Below are 23842 nucleotides of genomic sequence, written 5' to 3'. Positions count from 1 at the left end.
TTTTTTTTTAATATAATGCACTCTTTGGTATTAATGATAATACATAGTAGAACATACACAAACTCAGTAATTTCTACATGTACAATTCAGTGACATGGATTACATTATTTGAGTTGTGCAACCATTTTCACTCCCCTTTTCCAAATGTATTACTGCTTCAATAGATCTTAAAAGACTACCACGCTTAAGGCAGGCATTCTTCACTAGTAAACTATAAATCTTTAATACCTAGTTCTTGGAGGTTCATGGTGAACATTATAGATGTATCCGCAATTTGTTTCTCTTTCAAAATAAGTTTGTAAAAATCTGCATCTTTTTCAGAAGCAAGAAAGTATCCTTGGTACAATGAAGATTCAAACATTTTCTTCTCATCCTGTCCTTGAACACTTTTCATAAAGAATATGATGTCACTTTTTGTATCATTGATAACTTCAGGAGGACTGATTTCCTAAAGAGAAGCAAGAATATTACTTAATTTTTTGAAGACATGAAATATTTGAATATATATAATTTATTTTGAAGTACCATATTGCTCAGAATTAAGGAAGGTTTTCTTCTCCAGAGTTAGGGGGAAAAAAATCTGAATAAAGGAATACTTATCTCTCCTTCTTAATTCCTAATCTACTATTATCCCTACTCACTCTGGCTCTTCGCACCATGAGATGCACATTCAGCTCCAGTCCTTTAGTTTTAATCAAATTTACCCAACAGATAGCTTCTTTCTCCCTCTCTCATCAAATGTAGTCCACATCTGCCCAAGATGAAGCAGAGTTTCAGCAAGGCTCACAACCTCTTTGGGCTAATGTCAATTTTTGTCTTTTAAAAACCACTCATAGTTAAAGACATTGATGTCCTCCACCAATAGGCCTAAATTAGCTCTAGTTTCTGAGACAACTGTTGAGAGAGGCTGGAAGTACCAGGAATCTCAGCTCCTTTGTTCAATGGTGACTGGATTTGAAACTTACTGTAAATAGACCTGATACTTGTTCTAGGCCTAGGACCTGGATTCCTGTATAGCTGTAATGGCTCAGGCATCAGCCCTTGACTCTGTCTCTCTGCCAAGCATTTCAGTTCCATGTTGTTATGTGCTGTAGAGTCGATTCTGACACATGTAATCCTATCTGATCCTAGGCTGTAAATTTTATGGGAGCAGATTGCCAGGACTTTTATCTCAAGGAGCAACTGGCTGACCTTTTGATTAGCAGCTGATCACTTAACTACCGCGTTCACAGAACTTCTCTTGAATTACTGTCCTGAATGTAGCCTACCTGCCCAGGCTCTCCCTTGGAAGGTCAAATGCTCATCCCTGTATCTTTCAGCCACAGTATAGATTACTTGAAACTGTAAGTCTGTTGCTCACCTAATTGTCATTACTGCCTACACTTTTCCTATTATTCCATCATGTCTACTTTTCAGGATGGACTAGAAAATCGAGAGACCACTCAAAGTTCTTCCATGTCAATCCTGGAACCAGTAGACATTTCGAACTTCATTTTGACCCTATGATATCAAAGATTCCCAAGGTCCTATAGACTGACAGAGATACCTCCACACCCAAAATAGTATTCCAGACTCCTTCCAAGATGCCTGAAATAATCTGGTGGATGCTTCAAAATTTCTCAATCAATTATAAAATTTATAGTCATAACTCTTGATCTTTGACCTTTACCAACAAGTGTGGGTCCTGGATTGATGACAGTATAATCTAGTTCCTCCACTGGAGTCTACTTCTGCAGCTATCTACAGAATCCCAGATATAAGGAAGAGACCCGAAGCTGAAGAAGCCAATTTGTGACTAATCAGAAGTCTAATGTGGAAGTGAAAAATAATCCTTAGCCAAAGCTCTAAAAGCTCTAGAAATACTACAGAGGCAAATGAACCTATTGGTTTAGGCCTAGCATGGAAAGCTATAGTTGAAGGTGAGAATTGGTGTAGGTAGGATAAATGATCTCTGTAACCACAGTTAGATACTACATTTCAGAACAGAGGCAAAGAAATCCTGGAGCAATAGCTTTTTTTGGTTTTGGTACTGACCACTCAAAGTCAACACAGGGAAAATGCACAACAAATGGATATGGAAACAATCCTAGGCACTTTGTGGAAACTTCAACATGACAAGCCCTATCTGGTGAAACTTCAGTGCTCCAAGAGTCTATGGGATTCTTTAGATAAGAGGGGGTGAATTTGAGCCTGAGGAAAGTTAAGCTCATCCTAGCACCTGTTCTTTTGGTCCTCTCTCAAGTGCATCAGCAAGTCTGAGAGAATGTTAATCAAGTCTGGATGTATACACATCCAGGAAAATAGACACTGACAGTAACCTCTTGGAGCAAATTCCTTTCAGTGTTGTAAAGGTTTTTACCCAAAGTAAAACAGGAGTAGCTCTGAGCATTAGGACTTTATAGTTACTAACCAGCGCAGAAAGGTAAACATAATGGTAGCCACTTGTGTCTTATTATCTAGAACCTAGTCTACATCTACAACCACTGCTAAGAATCTTATTAATGAGAAACAAGGGAATAAAGACAAAGAGCTAAAACTATCCTAGACTAGTCCTTCTTCTCTCCTTTTTCGTCCTTCCCTTCCTTCTCTCTTCCCTTCCTCCAACTAATATTTACTGAAGATAACAGCTTAAGTATCAGAGTCCTTCAGCTGCACAGGTCTCTTCCAAGGATCCTTCTTTTCCTATTCTAAATACATTGTCGAGTTTATGCTTTTGGTGATTTTATATTCGTTTTCTTTAAAAAGGCTACCAAAATTGTGTATGTCTCAGGCACCCAAAAACCTGATTTTCTCCAGTTCCTACTATGTGCCAAACATTTCCATTTTCTTAATACTCTCCCTAGTCTCTTACAACAAGAATCCACTTGTAGGTCAGGTTTATCCTAGTTTCCAAATCTGCCTTTGCAGCTGAGTTAGTTCTTCTCTACCCCACATGGCTTGAGCATGGCTATCTCTTCCTTCCCTTCTGGTTCTGTTGCTTAATAGCAACATGCTTAACCTTCTCCATCCCAGTCCTCTAATGCCATTAGAATTAAGCTTCCTGACTGTCAGATCATAAGAGTGAAGACATACGTTTTGAAAGGGATGGCTAAAGGATTTGTACGGAGTCTGTATCTGCTGTATACACATTATTCTTACTTTGATTATATTTTAGAGTGGCTTTTTTCTTTTTAAAAATCTCTCCCAATTTTCCCCTTGTCATTGCCACAATGATCATCACTAACTTTCCATCAGTGAGTCCTGGGTGATTGTGACAGCAGTTCTACACTGGCACATCTCCACTCAGAAAAAGTCTTCATAACATGGATTTCTCCTTTGAAGCACCTACCATTGGCAATTTGTGAGCAGCCCCTGGCTGCTCTCATTGAGAGGAAAGTTCTCTGGGTCGGTCTACAGTTAATGACAGTTTATCTACTTGCCAGAAATAATTGATACCTGGTTTTGAAGTGCATTATATCATTACTTTTACAGTTGATCTTGCTAATTTTAGTCACTTAGATTAACATTAAAAGTAACATAAAATAACTGAAAGCTGAGGATGTGGCCAAGACTTAGGCTAAGAAGCAGAACAAACAATTAAGGTTGATAGAAAGAACAGTTAGCTTTCTTCTATGCAGCAGGAATTATTCTGGAAAGTCACATATTATTCTTAAATAAATATGATAATTCACATATGTATTTCATATTTCTACTTATCTTTAGATTGATTATTCAGAAGGCCCAAGTTATGACACTAGTGTTATGTCCCTTTCTCCCTGTGACAGGCTCAGAAAAACCATGCTATTACTACAATAGATTAAGAAGTCTGACCATTTTTGTTGTTGTTGTTGTTATGTGCCGTCGAGTCAAACCCGACTCATAGCGACCCCTCCTTGGGTTTCCGAGGCAGTATCACTACGGAAGTAGGATTGCCCAACCTTCCTTCCGAGGAGTGGCTGGTGGGTTTGAACCGCCAGCCGTCTGGTTAGCAGGCAAGTGTCTTAGCCACTATGCTACCAGAGCTCCCATTTTTAGTAGTTATTATTTTAATAGTTTTTTGCTCCTTGCTATTGTTTTAATTCATAAATAATACTAAAAATGAATTGAGACTTGGTCTTACCTTAAAGTTAATAGTTTTGTTGTTACAGGAGAGAGTGAAAATTCTTTTCATGCACTTCACAGAGATAGTTACTGCCAGAGCTCTAGGTTGGCTATCTTTATACATTTTTATTATAAATATAGTCTGGGGTGCATTATCTGAAATAAACATTAATAAGTGAGAACACCAGGTAGAAGAATTTTTCGCAAATTAATATTTATGGAAATTAACCAAAAGATAGTCCCAATAGACCCATTACCAATCCTGCACTTAGATTCCACCAGTCAGGAGAAGGAGACTATATGTATATAACTGGTTAGACAATCTTGAAAACACATTTAAATGTGTATTACAGCATACATGCAACAACTTTTTGAGTATCTTAAAGATATTCTGAACACTAAAAGATTGTGTTTCACTTTTTTGTGTGTGGTAAAAATACCTAACAAAACATTTGCCAATTCAACAACTTTTACGTGTATAATTCCATGACACTAATTATATTCATCATGTTGGGAAAGCATTACTACTATCCTTTTTAAAATTATTCCATCACCATTAACAGAAACTCAGGGCCCTATAAACAATGACTCCCCCACTCCTCCTCCCTGCTACCCAATAACCACTGATAAGCTTTGGTCTCTATATATTTACATATTTCATAGAAGTGAGGTCATAGAGTATTTATCCTTTCGTGATTTGTTTTTAACTTTAAAATGTTAATAAGAACATTACAATTTTATTTAGTAAGGTAAAAATTCAGTATTTTCCAAGAATGTACATTCATTGTTTCACCTCTGCCTAAAATGCTGGTATTTGGAATTCATATATTTGGTGGCGCAGTGCCTAAGGCATTTGTGGTGGTTAAGTTTGTGTGTCAACTTGGCTGGGCCTGGTTGAGTGGCTGGGCAGCTGGTGGTAGTTTATTCCCCAAGATGAGACTGGCAATCAACTCCATAATGGGACCTACCACAAGCAGCTGAGTAGCTGCTTTAGGGATGTGGTCTGTTTCCCATATGTAAGAAACAGCTTTGGGAATGGTCTCCAGATTATGGCATGTTTGAACCCTGCATGTAGCCAAGTCGTTGTTCAGCAGCCTGCCATGTTCTGCTGCTCCTGGGCCTTTGGACTTGAATCAATGGCCTGCCATATGGCTTTGGGACTGTACCATTTTATTTGTCGATCTTGGGCTTGTTAGCCTCAGCAGCCAGTAGCTGCCTGAGTGAAGAGATGCCTCTAGTTTCAGTGGGCCAGGGGCAAGAGGCAGAGCTGAAGCCCAACGTTGAGGGGCTTTCACACAGCCCCTAGAGCCTGGCACTTTGAACTTGGACTTCTAGCTTCCTGAACTCTAAGAGAATGAACTCTTGTTTGTTCAATCCATCCCATTTGTGGTATATCTTCTGTCAGAGCAGCACTAGGTAACCAGAACAGTATTTGACTACTAACCAGAAGGTTGGTGGTTCAAACCCACTAGCTGCTCTGCAGAAGAAAGACAGAGCAATGTGCCATAAAGATTTACCACCTTGGAAACCCAACGGGGTCTCTAAGAGTTGGAATCAACTCAATGGCAGTGGGTTTGGTTTTTTTGATTTATACTTTGGAAAGCAAAGAAATATATTCATTTTCTAAGGCACTTTAAAGTTTGGGTGGAAGACAGATACATTTGAAATGCTACGTTGATTTTTAATTTTCAGTTTTGAAAACATTCTTAGCATATTCAGCTAAAACCAGCAGGAATTAGGATTCAACTCTATAAGGATCTCTTACAGTTAATACAATTACAACAAAAGGCTTGATGATCCAAATGTAACCTCAGAGTGTCATGATCCCTACCAATGCATTTATTGTATCCAATTTTTCACACCAATATACTTTATAGAATGCCTTATAGTTTTTTGTAAGTGGATTCCTATCCTCAGACTTTTCACCTAAGGATTGGGTCTAGTACAGAGAGATGTAGGCAGTAAAATAGAATGGGAAAAAGTAGTTAGTCATTTTTATGTTTGCAAATATTAAAAACAAAATACCTATACAGTCAGAATCAGGCATATCCTCAAACACAGGTCTATTTTTCTGGTCAATGAAGAGAACTTGGTTGTTCAAATTTCGCATGATTGCAAATTTAGTTGGTTCAAGCTTGCTGAAGTGATCTGATTCCAGGTTTTCTACAATATACATTACATATCTTTAAGAAAATGCTATATTTTTAAATACATCTACAAATAGGTATACTACACACTTCAGTTCTCAATAATTAGTAATTATAGTCATTGTCATATGATGCAGTTGCCTGTTGTTTTTAACCACTTCTAAGGGTACATCCTGTTTGATGACTCAGAACTACTCTACCTCTGAAACCTCAAATTCAAACATGCTACTTTCTGACCACGATCTTCTTTTTTGTTTTCTCATTTTTTTTTCATGTTTAGACATCACTGAGTCCTCTAGTCTCATCACTCTTGTATTTCTTCTCTATCCAAAAATTTCCTCCTGTCTTCCCATCTATCCCTACGTAACCTGATCCTATGGTTAAATCATTTTATCTACCCTTTTGCCAATATCTTAAATCCCTAACTCATTTGTCTATTACAAAACTCCAAATCCAACTGAGTCCTGCTGAGAAAAGTATACAAATGTGGAAATTGGTTCCATTACAAATACATCCTTCAATCCTTTTTTGTTTTCCAGTTCAGCTCTTTCTTTCAAAGCCCGTAGCTGCCATTTCACACCTTCTTCACTCTCCTCAGATCCTCTATACATTTGTCTCTTCCAGCAAGAGAACTTCCAGCAAGTGAACTTCTGTTACTCCAATTACAAGCTTAACTGTGCACCACCAGTTATTTCCTCTATCCTTTTTGTCCCAAGGAAAAACGTGGAAAAGATGCCCCTCCTGGTATTTAAGGATAAACCCATCTGTGCTCTTCCTTTTATTGGGACCGTGATTTACCAATCATCCCCTCTCTTATCACCCCAGCAATTCTACTTCCTGGATCATATCCTAAAAAAACAATCAGACAAATAAGTAAATATTTCTATGTAAGAATTTTATGGCAGCACAGTTAATACTAAAAACAAACTGAAAACAACTTAAATGTTCACCAATTGTGAATTGATTAAACACATTTTTATATGCTGTTACTGTGGAATACTGTGGAACCACTAAAAAGTTACTATAATTGTAATTATTCATTGTCATGGAAAAGTATCCACATAAATTGCTAATTGGAAAAAGAAGCTTAGATATAGTATAATATCTTTTAATAAAAATATAAGCATTTATGTATATAAAGGTATATTTTGAAAGAAATATAGAAATAGTACATGAAAATGATAGCAATGGTTATTTCTGTGTGATTTTTGTGTTTTTGTTTTTCTTCATATAACCTTTATCACCTGAATTATTAATAATAAGCACATATTGTTTTTATAATCAGAGAAACATAAAGCTCATTTTGAGATTTAAAAACCTTCCATCAACCCTCTCTCTCTGTAGCTACAGGCTTGTTTCTCTCCTTTTAATACCCAAGCTTCTGGCAAGGATTGTCTGTATCATTTCCTTATTTTCCATTCACTCTCCCACTCATTGCAATCTTCCTCTGCCTGCATTTCTCCATCAATTGCTTTCACCAAGATCACAAAATTTTTTGTTGCTAAATCTAATAGGTACTTTCTGGCCCTTGATTTCCAAGGCTGCAAAACTCAACACAATGCCCGTTACCTCCATCTTGAAACACTTTTTTGGGATTCTGTGACAACACTGTCTTGATTTTTCTTCTTCCTCTGCTGTTAGTCTGCTCTGTCTTCCTTATTAGTTTCTCTTTCCTTTGTATCCTTTAAGTGTTGATATTTCTCAGAGTTTAGACCTTTGACTTTTATAATCTCACTTTACATTATCCTTCCCTGGGTTATCTTTTTATTCTATAGCCACCTGCCATCTGTATCTCTAGCCCATCTTCCCCCTGAGCCCATATCCACATGTTCAACAGTCTACTGGACATCTCTACTAGGACATCCCACAGACATAGTAACATATAAAACTAGATTCATCATTTATCTTCCATTCTTCTATGCATATCAAACCTTTTTTTCCTCCTGTGTTTCCCTTTCTACTGAATGGTATAAATTTCCAAAGTGTAAAATTTAAGCATCATCTTTTCTGCCTTCCTTCCCATCCCTTTTACATCCAACCCCAACCATGTTGATTCTTACAAATATGTATAAAATCCATTTATAATTCTTCATCCCCACTGTATCTACCTTAATTCCTATCACCATAATTTCTTATACAGAATCCAATAATTGCCTCTTAATTGGTATCTTTTTTTGCCTTTCCCCCATAATTTCTTTATACCAAAGCCAGAAAGACATTTTTAAAAATAAAAAATATGATCATGTTATGTCTGAATTTTAATGAGGCATATGGCCACGTAGAATAAAAATTATATATTCCAGACTTTCTGCAGTTTGATGTGGCCATGTGACTAAGTTCCAGTCAGTGTACTATGAATGAAATTTATGTGTACAACCTCTAGGTAGGCCTTTTAAAAGGAATGAACTTGTCTTCCCCTTATCTCTACCTCTTTCTCAATAGCTACGATATGCACCTAAGAAGTGCGGTGATGATTTTTAACTATGTAAATGGGTTCAGCGCCCTAGAGGATGATGGAGTAACAATATGGAAGAAGCCTGAGATTCCCAACATTATCAATCTGCATAGCAGCCACACTGGACTTGAACTGCCTACTTGGACTTTTGTTTGAGAGAAAAATTTCTAATTTTCAGCTTCTGCATTTTAGCTAATACATATTGTGCTTAAGGTCATTAAGTGGCTCTCCATTCCCCCCAAGATAAGGCCCACATTCCATAGGTTTGAATAAAAGAATCTTCCTGATCTGCACCCTCTTTATCACTGTAGCTTCTCTCATCATTCTCCTACACCCACTCTACATTCAAGACATTCTGAATTACTCTTAATTTTTCATGCATAGTGTGATTTTGTTCACATCTGGCTTTTGCATGTGGTCTTCTGTTTGCCTAGAATACCTTCACTTTGCTCTTCAAGACTTTAGAGTATGACTCCTTCACAGTTTTCCCAGAATCTGTTGATGCTCTCACATCATCTTGTGCCTATGTAACACTTATATTACACATTCCAATTGACTTTCTTATGTACCTGTTTCTCCCTATAGGAAATGTGCTTTGCTCACCATTTTATCCTTGTGCCCAGCATCATGCCTGGGATACAGATGCCAATATTTATTGAATTAAATCAGTGGAGAGCAGTTCAATCTTTAAGAAACATGAAGGACTAGTGTAAAAGAAAAACTGCTGTTTCTGAGACTTCTGGTAAGATGGCAGAATAGGCAGATAAGCTACACAGACCCTCTTCAACAACAAAAAAAGAGAAACCAATTGACAGAGATACAGAAGATAATCCTGGGGCCCTGAGCTTTGAAAGAAAGTATACAGAAGTGGATTACGCACCGATTGGGATCTTAAAAGCTTGCAAGCAGCCATCTAGATGCAACGATGGGTCTCTCTTCATCCAGAAAAAGGAGAATGAAGAAAATCAAAGACTCATGGAAACAATTAGTCCAAGTGACTGGTAGACCATGTGATCTACACCCTATATGACTATGAGACCAGAAGAACTAGATGGTGCCTGGCTACCATTGTCAACTATTTGGAGCGGATCTATACAGGAGATACTGAATAGACAGGGAGAACAATGTGGAACAAAACTCAAAATCATTTGGGGGATAAAAAAAAAAGGGGGGGGGGATGGAGAACCAGGTTTGTTGGTCTGATAGAGCCTGGTGAAACCACTGAGACTGTGGCCCCTAGCTGCCCTTCAGGTCTGGAATTAAACCCACACCTGTGGCTTCCAGCCAAACAAAAGACAGGCATATGAGTTGAACATTTACCTCAGGTAGATACACTCCTTGGAGAGAACAATCATGGGAGAAAAGAAGGGCTGTTTATGTAAAGGGAGACAGCTCAGGGGGCAGGAGTGCATGGAGGGATGGACACAGGGAAGAGGTAACTATGGGGAGGAGTAGGAGGGAAGCTGTTGCATTGTGGTAAATTGTAGTCAATGCCATGAGACAAAGTGTATGTGAACTGCTGCATGGAAAGTGAATTTGCTCTGTAAACTTTCACCCAAATCACAATTAAAAAAAAAAAAAACTCTGAAGAAAAAAAAAGAAGTGGATTAGGCACCAACTAGTGGAAAAACCTGAATCAAAACAATGAGTATGGAGACAGATGGAGCTGCAGACTATCAGCTACTCTGAGGGGACCAATAGCCTGAATATATCCAATTCATGCTGGGACTTGAAAATTGACCTAAAGATCAGCTCTGGTCGCCAAGGGCTGCAGGGACAACTGCACTGGTGGGCTTTGACTAGGAAGGGAAACAGCAAGGAGGAAGACAACCTGAGCTGTGGACTTTCAGCTGTCTGGAGAGTGTAGCCATTTTGATTGCTTACAGCAAGGAGGAAGACAACCTGAGCTGTGGACTTTCAGCTGTCTGGAGAGTGTAGCCATTTTGATTGCTTACAAGTGATGGCCATTTTGGATATTTAAAGTAACCCAGGGTGCAGCCATTTTGAATGTTTACAAGCAGTGGCCATTTTGGATATTAAAAGTGACAGCATTCTCATTCGGCTTCCAGGAACCTAAGAACAGGCTCCATTGGCCAAGGATGGTAGGGACATACGGGAGGCCGACAAGGGGAAAGGAGAATATATAAGTACTGCCAACTAGTGAATAGAGGAGCACAGTATCCTGCTTACATAGATAACATCCAAAGAAGATGAAAATCTTGGGCAGATCACTCCAACATACAATCACCAATTAAATATAAACACAAGAATGTCACAATGTCTTGGAGACAACAGAGCATTACAGTACACACAAAGAAGCAAGATAAAGCAGGAGAAATAAGGGACCAGGATACAGACCCAAAACACATCCCTGAGGAAGCAGCAGCATCGGAACTCCCTGATAAAGAATTCAAAAGAATTATTTAGGTACCTTCAATGGATTGAGAAAGAGATCAAGGAGAACACTGACAAAATTGAGGAAAACACAGAGAAATCCCTAGAACAATTTTGAAAGACAATACAAGAACAAAATGACTGTAATAGTTGGAGTCCTGTGTCAATTTGGCTGGACCACAATTCTGAGTGGTTTAAACAGTTGTGATGTGGGTTATTCCCATGATGAGATCAGATGTATAAGCTTTGAGCAGCCAATCGGTTGGAAGGGAGTTTCTCTAGGGGTGTGGCCTGCTTCCAATATATTTATAGACATCTTGGGAAAAAGAGCCACTCTTCTGTGGATTGGGATTCTGTTGTGCTGCCTACAACTGACTGTGAGCGAACAATCCACCATTTGGCCTGGAGATTTGGATTTGTCATTCATTGAAGTCAACAGCCAGTATACTGCCTGCCAACCTTGAGCTCATCAGCCCCTGCAGCTGCTTGAGTTGGGAAAAGCTTCCAGCTTGACGTTGGATCCAAGAACTTGGGACTTGCCAGCTTCTTTAAGTGTGTGAGCCATCTTCCTAAGATAATTTTTTTTCTCTCTCTCTAAGCTTTACTGGTTTTGCTTCTCTAGAGAACCCAACCTAACACATACGGTACTAAGAGAGTGGGGTGCTTCTCTGACAGCTACCTAAAATGTGGAAACAGGAGTAGAGTGTGTCCTTGACCAGAGACCCTGGCAGAGAGACCCTGGCATATGGTATGAGAGATAGCAGGAGCAGAGTTGAGAGACTGGCATGAGAGATGACAGAAGCAGAGCCGAGAGAACCAGCATGAAACAGCTACAGTCTTACCAGCCCACAGAGGAGAAGGCTGGATGCCATTGTGCAGGCAGCTTTCTGGTGGAGTGGATAGCCTTTGGGCGTTAATTGGTAGAAGAGACCAGCATGAAATGGAGTAGCAGTTTGGCCAGCCATGGAGCAAGAAAGCTGAGTGCTTTTGGGGCAGGAAGATTTCTAGCAGAGTGGGTTGCCTTTGGCATTAATTGGCAGAAGTGGAGAGAACAAGGAAACGAGAAGCAGAGCTGCCTCAGCTTCAAAGGGTAGGACTATGGCCTCTGGGGGTGGAACCACCATAACATCCTGGGTTTCAAAGAGTTAGACCTTCACCAACTTGGTTCTGGAGTGTGGGGCTGCTCGTTCATGTGGGCTGGTGAGATGGAGCCATAGCCACTGCCCAAGGGACAGAGGGCAGGGCTACCATACCCAAGAGGTAGAGGAATAGGGCCCACCAGGCAAAGGGGGTGAGGTTGCCACTTAGGAACTATGAGATTAGAGCCACCCAGTGAAGGAGATCTGTATGGATGCCACCCATTGAAGATGTGTACAGGTGCCAAGTTGACAAGGGGTGGAATTGTGGTAGTTGTTTGTGGGTCAACTTGGCTGGGCCTGATGGAGTGGCTGCGCAGCTGGATGTAGTATGCCCCATGATGATACTGGTAATCAACTCCATGGTGGAATCTACTGTGAGCAACTGAGTAACTGCCTTAGGGATGTGGTCTGCTTCCTGTATATAAGGAGAAGCCTTGGGGAATGGTTTCTAGCTTATGGCACACTTGAAACCTGCATGTAGCAGAATTTTGTTTAGTAGTCTGCCATGCTCTGCTGATCCTGGGACTTTCAATGGACTTGAATTAATGGCCTGCGTATGGTTTGGCAATATCAGGACTGTGCCTTATTATTTGTCAACCTTGGACTTGTCAGCCTCAGCAGACAGCAGCAGAAAAGCCTCCAGCTTCAATGGGCCAGGAGCAGGAGGCAGAGCTGAAGCCTAAGGTCAAGGGGCTTTCATCCAGCCCATAGACCCTGGCACTTTGAACTTGGACTTAAAGCCTCCAAATTGTAAGAATAAACTCCTGTTTGTTAAGGCCATCCCACTTGTGGTATATTCCTGTCAAAGCAGCCCTAGGTAACCAGAACAATGTAAATGAAAAATTAGAAATGATACAAAATCCACAGACAGAAATCCAGAAAATTAATACTAAATTTTCAGAAACAGATAACACATTGAATGCACAAAGGAGTAGAATTGAATCAGTGGAAGACAGAATTAGTGAGACTGAAGACAAATACCTCAATACTTCTTTGAAAAGGGATCAATCAGAAAAAAGATCGAAGCAAAATGAAAAAACTCTAAGGTTCATGTGGGATACCTTCAAAAGGAATAACCTATGTGTAATCAGAATTCCAGAACAAGAAGAGACAAATAAAATAACAGAGAAAATTGTCAAACATTTGTTGGAAGAGGATTTCCCTGGTATGATGAAAGGTGAGAATATATCCATTCAAGAAGTCAAACGAACCCCAAACAGGATAGACCCCAAAAGAAAATCACCAAGACATATCATCATCAAACTCACCAAAACCATAGACAAAGAAAGAATCCTGAAAGCAGCATGGGAAAAATGAAGTTACCTACAAGGGGCAACTGATAAGACTAAGCTCGGATTTCTTGGCAGAAACCATGCAGGTGAGAAGACAATGGGATGGTATATATAAAACCCGGAAAGAGAAAATTTCCAACCAAGAATTACATACCTGGCAAAATTGTCCCTCAAATATGATGGTGAAATTAGGACATTTCCAGCAAGAAATTAAGGGAATTTGTTAAAACCAGACCAACCTTACAAGAAATGCTAAAGGGAGCCGTTTGGACAGAGAACCAACAATAGCAAAAAACCAATTGACACATGATGACATAACCTAGAAACCAACCCAGTTATGGAAGTATCCGAAGTAAATAAGCGTACAAGATTGTGAACAGGGAACCAGAGACATCAATTGACAAATGAGGACAACTACAAACCAAAAAGCAGGAAAAAATTGTGTAATTACAGAACTAAATGATAGAGAAGTCAAGACAACTGCAAGATAGAATGGACTGTTCTAAATTTGGGAAGAAAATTATAAATCACAGGGTAACCTCAAAGAAAAATGATAAACCTTCCCATCAAAATAAAAAAGAGGACCAGGACAAATATTTAGCAAACACTAAAACAATAACAATGAAGGAAATGATAGCATGATTCATAAATAAAATAAGCTCAGCACCAAAAATTACATGGAACAAAGAAATCAGGAACATCACAAAAAAAGCACATAACAAAATGACAGCAACAAATTCATATTTGGTCAATAATTACATGTGTGACAAGGGACTTATCTCTAAAATTTATAGAAAACTCCAACACCTCAACAGTAAAAAGATTAACAATCCAATTCAAAAATGGGCAGAAGACATGAATAGACACTTCACCAAAGAAGATATTCAGAAATACATGAAGAATGCTCACACTCATTAGGCATAAAGACATTCAGATGAAAACAACGAGATACCATCTCACCCCAGCACTAATGGCAAAGTTCAACAAGACAGAACATAACAAATGCTGGCGAGGGTACGGAGAGACTGGGACTCTCATACAGTGCTGGTGGGATTGAGAAATGATACAACCTCTATGGAAAACAGTATGGCAATTCCTTAAAAAGCTGGAATTAAAAATACCATTTGACCCAGCAATCCCATTACTAGGTATATATCCTAAAGAAGTGAAACCCAGGACGTGAACAGATATATGCACACCTATGTTCACTGCAGCACTATTTACAATAGCAAAAAGATGGAAGCATCCTAGGTGCCCATCAACAGAAGAGTGGATAACCAAACTACAGTACATACACACAATGGAATACTATGAAACATAAAGAATAATGTACAATCTGCAAAACACTGCATAATATGGATGAACTTGGAGGACATGCTGAGTGAAATAATCACAGGAGGACAAATATAGTATTAGTTCATTATTGTAAAAAGTCAAAGAAAGGTTTATATATGGAAGGAAACTTTTTTTGTTGATTACTAGGGGTGGAAGGGGAGGGGAGGGAGCACTGCAAAAAAAAAAAAAAAAAGCATTGACCCATGTCACTTTGTTGTTGTTATGTGCCGTCCAGTCGCATCCAACTAGTTTTGCGTACTTCACTGTTACAGAAATTATATTTCAATAAAATGTATTTTAAAAAAATTGTTGGTTTGAATTTCCAGTCTAAAAAGGATCACATTAAGAATGGAGAAACTGCTACTTTTAAGGAAAAAAAAAGTATTAGAACCTAATGACCAGTAACAATCTAAGGATTTGCTAGAGGTTCACAGGCTAATTATAGGTATGATCCTCCCTGAATGCCAGAAGTATTGCTGCTAGAGGCCTTCAATAAGAAGATTTAATGACTCAAACCTCAGAATTCTCTTTGCCCCACCCCTCCTCATCTACTCCACTTCCAGAATTCTCTGCCCTGCTAGGAACCTCCCAGGCTTCTTTCCAAAGCATATCTGAGAGAGGAAGATTGATGAAGAAAGATGTTCTTGAGTTTGGATAATAATTTTAATGCTTCAGTTCCCTTTTCCTATGCCCTCCAGAGAATTTATGGCTCCCTCCTTAGTTTAGGGCCTACGTAACAGCTAAGATTTATTTTGTAGCTTTGAAGAGCTTCAGGATTTCCTAACAATGTAGACAAGCATATTTTGTGAGAGGTTCTTTTTTATCATTTATGGTTTCCTTCATTCCAAAGTTGTTGAGTCCACATTCCCTTGAGGGAAAATTAGCTTCCCAATAGACATGTACCATGAGGACAGTTTCTTCCATCTGAGAATGGTGAATATGTCTGTGGAATCTTGGTCAAACAGCTACTTAATTTGCAAAGAAAAGAAATAAATTTATACTTTACCATCATTTTCAGCTGAAGGGGAAAAAAAAGAAACAAAATATATTAAATTCTGTATTTCATCTCAGAATCTCTTCTCATTCCTCTCTTTATTTTTATTTTGTTTTTATTTAACTGCTATCTTAACTGTGATGGCCTTTATTGGCCTCCATCTAAATATATAATCAGTCAAAAGATCCCATAAAATGAAGCTCATTATTCTAAGGAAAGTTAGATATAAAACTTTAAATCCAGTTTATAAATTTAAGTTTGCAGCTAAAAGGAAATTTTAAAATGATGGATTATATTTGTACATTTATTGCTTCGATGGAAAGTCACCTAAGGAATTTCTATGATGCACTCGAATGAAGCCAGACTTTCAATGGAAGAACTGCCCATGGAAGAGCATAAGAATCCATTTTAATTCGTCAAATATCTTTACATAAGATGGTATACCCCACTCACAGAACTCTAGATTTTATATATGTCTTACATAATCTGCCACTTTGCTTTGGGAAATAGTATTCTCTGAATGTAACCAGTTATATAGAATTTTCATTACTTGCACCTGCTACTACCTTGGGAGTGGGCTACCATTAGTTGAAGGGCCAGGATGTGTGCTGGAACAAGGTACTGGGACCTCAGACATGTTATATTCTAGATGATATATATATATATATATATATTCCCCCTTCCCCCAGGGAAGAATGCCATTAATTAATATTAATGGAATCAATGGAAGTTGGTGACAGAAAGGAGTCACTTACTAGTTTACCTACAACAGTTTTTTTCTAATTGAATTCATTTCTCTAATATGGCCTATTGCTTTAGACTTACGTATAAAGTAAAGTGTATTGTCAATAAATTTCATTTCTACAAAGTTGATGCAATTGTCGTCTACTGGTACAGCAGCCATCTTTATTCCTAAAGAAAGCAGAGAGTCATCTGTTAAGAGGTAACAATTGTTCCACTGTCATTTTGTACTACCTCCAAATTCAGAAATCAGTGTATCGTCAGTGTGCTGATGAACACTCGGGGCATTTAATAAACGCTAGGAATCTTCACCTTATGAACACCATGTTATTCCAAACTTTCCCTTGCAAATCATCCAATATTTGGGTATGGAAAGCATTTTCTCATTGAAACAATGTTATAAAGGGTGGCCCACTATTGAACTAAACAGGGAACTCTGGTGGTGTAGTGCCTAAGGCATTTGACTGCTAACCAGAAGACTGGCGGTTCAAATCCACCAGCCACTCCTCGGAAGGAAGATGGGGCAATCTACTTCCATAGTGATACTGCCTTGGAAACCCAAGGAGGGGTTGCTATGAGTCGAAATCGACTCGACAGCTGAGTTTGTTTTTTTGTTTGTGTTGAACTGAGCTATCGTTTGAGTATTCTTTGTGTGTGTGGGATAGAAATATATTATCAATATAAATATAGATGTAGCTGAGGATTCTAGAAACACACCTAAATCCTGTCCTTTAACTAGGCATTGATTCCATCCCTGTATTACCACAAATAAGCTCCCATGGGTGAGAGGCTGAAGTTTTGTGACTTCATTGTCAAAGTGCTAAAGGTAAGATGATGATAAAAATGGTGTTGCTGCCTAGGGGTTAGGCTAAGATGGGAGGAGGCAAAAGGGCTCTGGCATCTGATGGTCCTCTTTCTCTCTTAGCCAAACCAAAAACAAAGTCTTAGTGGTACGTGGGCCTTCTTTCTATCATTTTCTTGTCTTTAACTTTTATTCCAAAGTTATTTGTTTGGGGGTGTTTTTCAGCATAGGGAGCTCTGGTGGTGTAGTGCCTAAGGCATTTGACTGCTAACTAGAAGGCTGGAGGTTCAAACCCAACAGCCACTCCTCAGAAGGAAGGTTGAGCAATCTACTTCCGTAGTGATACCGCTTCAGCAACCCAAGGAGGGGTCACTATGAGTCGGGTCAGACTCATAACATATAACACAAGCACATAACAACAACAACACACTTAATTAAGATTACTTTGATTACACATAAGTCTGCCCAGCTTCACTCTGAGTTTAAGACAAGGATTTGAATTCTCAAGACTTGGAGAGAGCTTATTATACAGCAGGAACTCAGTAAGTGTTTGCTAAGTGAATAAACACGATGATAAAACCTGTTACCATGACAACAGTGTGTAAAAGGACTAGTAGAATACAGCCTTAAAACTTTCACTCCATCTGAAAGCCAATAAAAAAGAAGAAAATGAGGGCCTGAAAAAAAAAAATTTTTAATAGAGTAATTCCTCTAATGTTTTTCCCCACAATAGTTTCTTTTTTATTGGATATGAATGTTTATTTTGGATCCATCATTTGTTTTCTTTTTCCACCAATCTTTTTTGTTAGGTCCTCAACATAGCTATGATTACAAAGTGTTGTGTTCTTTCCAGCTTCCCTCTTCCTCCTAATTTTTCTCTTTTCCTTTCTCATGCATGTTTGTTTGCTTTCTTTAATCTGTGAGATTTATGGTTCCATGTGGATAAAAATGCTTTGAATATTTTATCTAAGATTCTCAGATTATTGACTGATTATGCAGCACCCAGGATTATGCGGCACCAATTGGATCTTTGAAAGAACAAAAATGACATGTTTCAGTTATACTATCTTTTAGAAACTAGACTGAGACTAGTGGATAACAGAATATCATTATTGAGATTAGGTCACATTCGCTGCAATCATGTCCAGGCAAATTATTTAATTCTGAGGGCTTCAGTTCCCTCACTGGTACAAGGAAGTGGATGAATCAGTCTTCATGGTCTTTTTTAATTTAATTATTCTGTGATTCTAGATTCTAGTTAAATTGCAAAGAAAGAACCATTTATTAGAGGCAAATAAACAAACATTTCTGTTTGGAGTTTGGTTTGACAGCATCAAGATCAAAATGTAATTTTTCAGGTCTATAAATCATTTTATCCTTGAAAACCTTGCCATCTTATGAATGTGTGAGTAGAAGATGGGGTAAGGAGAAAAAGAGACTTAAAAAAATAAATAAATAGTAATAAAAAAAAGGCATATTTAATCAACTGTTAAATACAGACTCAAGTGTTATAATACTTTGGAGAAGCAAAATAAATAAAAAGAAACTCAGAACAAAACAAGACAAAATGGAACTGATATAGTTGGAATGGTCTTAGGTAGGAAAGACAATTGAATTTAACTTCAAAGGAAGTTTAAGATTTGAATAGATGGAGAAAAGCACAGATTAGATTTGGCAGATACACAAGGGCATGGAAGAGCATTTATCTGACAATCAGAACAATGTTACAGTATGGGATGGACTGAATTGAGTGATTTTCTTACTGCAGTGGAAAAGATCCACTGGGAGGTAGTGAATATAAGGTAAAATGGGCTTAGATTATGGGGAACTTTTAAAGTCATGTAGAAAACTTTGAATTTAATCTCATAGGCAATAGGAATATGCTTCAGGATACTGAGCTGGCAATTAGAGTACTGATGATAGTAGAAACAGGTACTATAACAAATTCATGAGGTAGGACTATTATAAACAAGTCAGATAAAAAAGATAGCTCGAGAGAAGATTTAATAGAACTTAAAATAGTTGTATCTAGGCAAAAAATATGTAAAAGGACTAGTAGAATTTTTATATTCAAAAGCTATAACAATGGATTCAAACGTAACAACAATCATGAAGATGGCACAGAACCAGGCAATATTTTGTTCTGTTATACATAAGGTTACCATGAGTCAGAGCCAAATCAATGCAAACTAATAAAAAGGGTGTCCTAATTTTTGTTACTCATACTTCAATATAGAGATGATTATTTGACTCTTTTCTAATAAAAAAAAAAATCCTTCTGGAGAAAGCTATAATATTGCCCAATTGCAGCCCAACCTAAGGGTGGAGATGCAGATTCCATCAAGATTATTAAACTTGGGCAAGCATTTTGTTTGTTTTTAAAATACTTGTTTTAAAGTTGAGACTCCCTTTAAGAGATCCTTATTTAGTCATTCTAAAGCAGAGATTTTCTGGGGGTTCATGGGGTCAAAACTATTGTCATAATAAAATTCTGAGGTGTTCTTGATTTGTTCACTCTCATTGTCTCAGGAGTTTACCAGAGGCTACATAGTGCCTAAGGCACTTGACTGCTAACCAGAAGACTGGGGTTCAAACCCACCAAGCTACTCCTCAGAAGGAAGGTTGGGCAATCTACTTCCTTAGTGATACTGCCTCAGAAATCCAAGGAGTCAGGTCTGACTCGACGGCACATAACAACAACATTATACATAATTCTGCAACAGACCAAATGCAGAAGCCGGTAAAGACTCCAGCTGTCTTCTATTAAGCCAAACATTAAGGAGATTTGTAATGAAAAATGTCATTCTTCAAACTAGATTTTTTTTTTAAAACAATTACTTTAAAATTAAAAATTTTATTTATGTTAACATGTGATGTTTATTGTTGTTATTTTAAATGAATTATAATTCAATTTTTTCAGAAGTGGATGGCTGTGCCCTTCTTCCCATCTTGGTTTGGAAGCTCCACTGAAACCTGTCCACCATGGGTGATCCTGCTGGTATTTGAAATATGGGTAGTATATCCTCCAGCCTCACAGCAACACGCAACCACCACAGTACGGCAAAGTGACAGACGAGTGGTAGGAATTAATAAATAGCTATTTTTAAATTTCTAATACAGTAAATTACCGTAATACAGTAAATAACCTAGATAAACAAAAACTCTTGACGATCCTTGATAATTTTTAAGAGTGTAAAAGTGTCCTGAGACAGAAAAGTTTGAGAACCTCTGCTTTAGTTGTGATACTCTTCAATATTTGATAACAGAGAGAAAAAGTTTCTATTCTGATTTTGCCTGTTACTCACGTTCCTATTGTCATTCATTGTGATGTCAGAGGATTTGTTTCTCTCCATCACTTTTCTAGCTTAATTACCTCTAACTGCCATGCCCAGTTTTTCAAATACAGAGGAATGGCATTTCTTACCTATGCCCAAGAGGTTCCTACAAGAGGGAGCGATCTGGAAGGTCTGTTTCGTTTTCCTGAGGCTATGCAGATCGTAGAAGGCGCCAGCCCTTTCAGCAGTCAAAGCAGGCAGCCAGAAGTACAAAAAGCATTGGAAACCAATTTCTCGCTGCTGCTTGTCCGGAGCCAGCAGCCTTCCGGCGAGAAAAGGAGGGGGCCCAGAGCTGGAGAGAAAAGAAGAACATGGAGGGAGGAGACTGGTGCTGGCACGCCTTGGACCCGCCTTCAAATGTGGGTTCTAGTCTAGGTCGACAGAACACGGGTATTTCTTTCAATGCAAAAATCACTACTTAAAGTGATCTGCTTGGTCCATTGCAAACACCTCCTTTTCACACATTAATTTCTTTGTCTTTTTTGAGACTTTCTGTTCATGCACGCTTCAGCACAAAAATCTTTCCTGGATTGTGTGAAGTCGTTATCTAGCAGTGCCAAATATTCAATCCTACTGGACTTCTTACAGTGTAATTATAGCACCTAAAATGTAACTTTTAAAGAGCAGAGTGTAAATATCACAGCCTTGAAAATAATTAACAGAAACAAATTTCCTAGCATTTTTTACTTGAACAAGTGCTAAATTGTATGAACTTGCAAGCAAAAAAATTAACAAGGTGACTTTGTTATGCCAGCTCAGATACAATATAAAAAACAAAAGACAATATAAAAAACAAAAAGGTTCTAGAGTTAGGGAACAAATTGCTTCCATAAGTAGCTAATTATTTTTGTTTTGTTTCAACTAAGCAAATAAGATAGCTAGCTTTCATTTCAGAAGGCCATAAAAACATCATGCCCATAACAGCGATTACAACAGTCTGTGGCATAATAGTCTGAGGTGCTTGGTGTGGTAACTGTCAGAAGAAAAAACAAAGGGCATTTAAAAAGTATATGATAAGAATACATATGTGACTGAAATCCAAATGACAAGGTTTCATCCTCCAGGTTAATTGTAGTGTCCAGTAGGGCCAATTAACATGAAAGCATGAAATGGGATCAAACAGTGATCAAGCTCCAATCTTTAATAGCCCATTGCCAGTGATTTTTTTCCTCTAGATATAAAGATATAAAGATAATTTATCTTTATAATTTACCCTTTTTTTAGTTTTGGGACAAACCTTTCTTCCTTATTATAAAGCAACCTAAATATCTCAGTGTCTGCTTATTTCATAGGATCGTTAAAAAAGATTAAATGAGATAATGACAACAGCCTTTTGAGCATTTTAAAGCACCAGACAACTATAACTATCCCCCACACAGACTGACTGACTTCTCACCCATTTATTCTTTAACTTACACACTGAAGATAAGATTTTTAAAATAAAGCAAAATGTCCATGATGTTCTCTTCAATTGATTATTCATATATTAGGTGGAATTATTTTTTTTTTTCTGGAAATATTTTAAGAACTGGATAGATAACCACCTGTTTAGATATACAATGTAAAGTATGCAAGAGGAATTAGATTAGTATTTCCCAGACTTTTGGATTAATGGACTGTTAAAATAATAACAAAAATGATAATGAAGAAGAGGTTATCATTGAATAGGCAGCTTTCTATTTTATCAAGTGAGGATGTACAAAAATTTTAAAATCTTTATATCTTTATCTCATGAAATGATACTTTAACATCAAAAGAATTAAGAAGAACATAAAATCAGAATGAAGGACGGTTATTTAAAGTGAATGCAATTAGTTTTATGAAAAACTTACTTCTTTTTCTTCCATTTTACTACAGTGGTGAACATTGCAGCACAGATTGACATCAGTCCTCAGACAGTGATTAAGGCATAAAACTGTGCCATCAACGTCACCATTATCAAAAAGATTCATTACAGTTATTCAGGTCAGCATGCTGCTGTTGTTGTTAGGTGCTGGGGAGTCGGCTTCGGCTCATAATGACCCTGTGTACAACAGAACGAAATGTTGCCTGGTGTGGGCCATTCTCATAATGTGTGCTATGCTTGAGTGCATCCTTGCAGCCACTGTGTCAATCCATCTTGCTGAGAGTCTTCCTGTGGTAGTTAAGTTTGTGTGTCAACTTGGCTGGGCCTGGTTGAGTGGCTGGGCAGCTGGATGTAGTGCTCCCCATGATGAGACTGGTAATCAACTCCATGGTGGAATCTACTGAGAGCAGCTGAGTAGCTGCCTTAGGGATGTGGTTTGCTTCCTGTATATAAGAGAAAGGCTTGGGGAACGGTCTCACGCTTGAACCCTGCATGTAGCTGTGTCATTGCTCAGCAGCTTGCCATGCTCTGCCAACCCTGGGACTTTCACTGCACTTGAATGAATGGCCTGCGGTATGGTTTAGTAACATTGGGACTGTGTCTTTTTAGTTGTCAACCTTGGGCTTGTCAGCCTCAGCAGCTAGCACCTGTCTAAGTGAAGAAAAGCCTCCAGCTTCAGCAGGCTGAGAGCAGGAGGCAGAGCTGAACCCCAAGGTGAGGGGCTTTCACCCAGCCCCTAGCTATAGCCTGGCACTTTGAACTCGGACTTAAAGTTTCCAAACTGTAAGAGCATAAAACTCCTGTTTGTTAAAGCTATCCAAGTTGTGGTATAGTCTTGTCAGAGCAGCACCAGCTAACAAGAACATTGCCCTTTTTCACTGTCCCTCTTTTTTTACCAATATGATATCCTTCTCCATGGACTGGTCCCTTCTGACAAAATGACTAAAGTAGGTGAGACCAAAGTCTGGCCACTCTTGCTTCTAAGCAGCCTTTAGGCTATACTTTTTCAAAGACAGATTTGTTCATTCTTCTGGCAGTCCGTGGTATTTTCGGTATTCTTTGCCAACACAATTCAAATGCATCAATTCTTCTTTGGTCTTCCTTATTCATTGTCCAGCTTTCACATACATATAATAAGCCTATTGAAAATACTATGGTTTGGATCAGGTGCACCTTAGTCTTCGAAGTGACATTTTTGTCCTTTAACACTTTAAAGAGGTCTTTTGTAGCAGATTCATCTAGTGCAATATGTTGTCTGATTTCTTTTTTTTTTTTTAATTTT

The 23842-nt window shown here is 38.2% G+C and overlaps 1 protein-coding gene across 1 annotated transcript; it reads right to left on the bottom strand.

Moving 5' to 3' along the window:
• Positions 1–211: 211 nt before the first annotated feature.
• On the bottom strand, positions 212–16740 carry IL18 (interleukin 18). The gene is made up of 5 exons (XM_007936607.1): positions 16662–16740; positions 15849–15860; positions 6106–6243; positions 4100–4236; positions 212–448 (listed from the first exon to the last, which is right to left on the bottom strand). The coding sequence occupies exons 1-5, from the start codon at positions 16738–16740 to the stop codon at positions 212–214; spliced, it is 603 nt and encodes a 200-aa protein (XP_007934798.1).
• Positions 16741–23842: the final 7102 nt, after the last annotated feature.

The sequence above is a fragment of the Orycteropus afer genome, unplaced genomic scaffold, assembly GCF_000298275.1.
Source record: "Orycteropus afer afer isolate SDZICR_OR568_19922 unplaced genomic scaffold, OryAfe1.0 scaffold00036, whole genome shotgun sequence".
In the NCBI taxonomy this organism is placed as follows: domain Eukaryota; kingdom Metazoa; phylum Chordata; class Mammalia; order Tubulidentata; family Orycteropodidae; genus Orycteropus; species Orycteropus afer.
Note: the sequence above shows the minus strand (reverse complement) of the source record. Positions and strands in the feature narration are given on the sequence as shown.

What these genes read in the sequence shown, in the direction of transcription:
- IL18 (XM_007936607.1), bottom strand. Translation starts at nt 16,740, where the DNA reads ATGGCTGCTGTACCAGTAGACGACAATTGCATCAACTTTGTAGAAATG. An exon ending in GCCTGATTCTGACTGTATAG is followed by an intron (nt 4,237 to 6,105) that starts GTATTTTGTTTT and finishes TGTTTATTTCAG; the next exon opens with ATAATGCACCCCAGACTATA. An exon ending in ACAAAACTATTAACTTTAAG is followed by an intron (nt 449 to 4,099) that starts GTAAGACCAAGT and finishes GCTTCTCTTTAG; the next exon opens with GAAATCAGTCCTCCTGAAGT.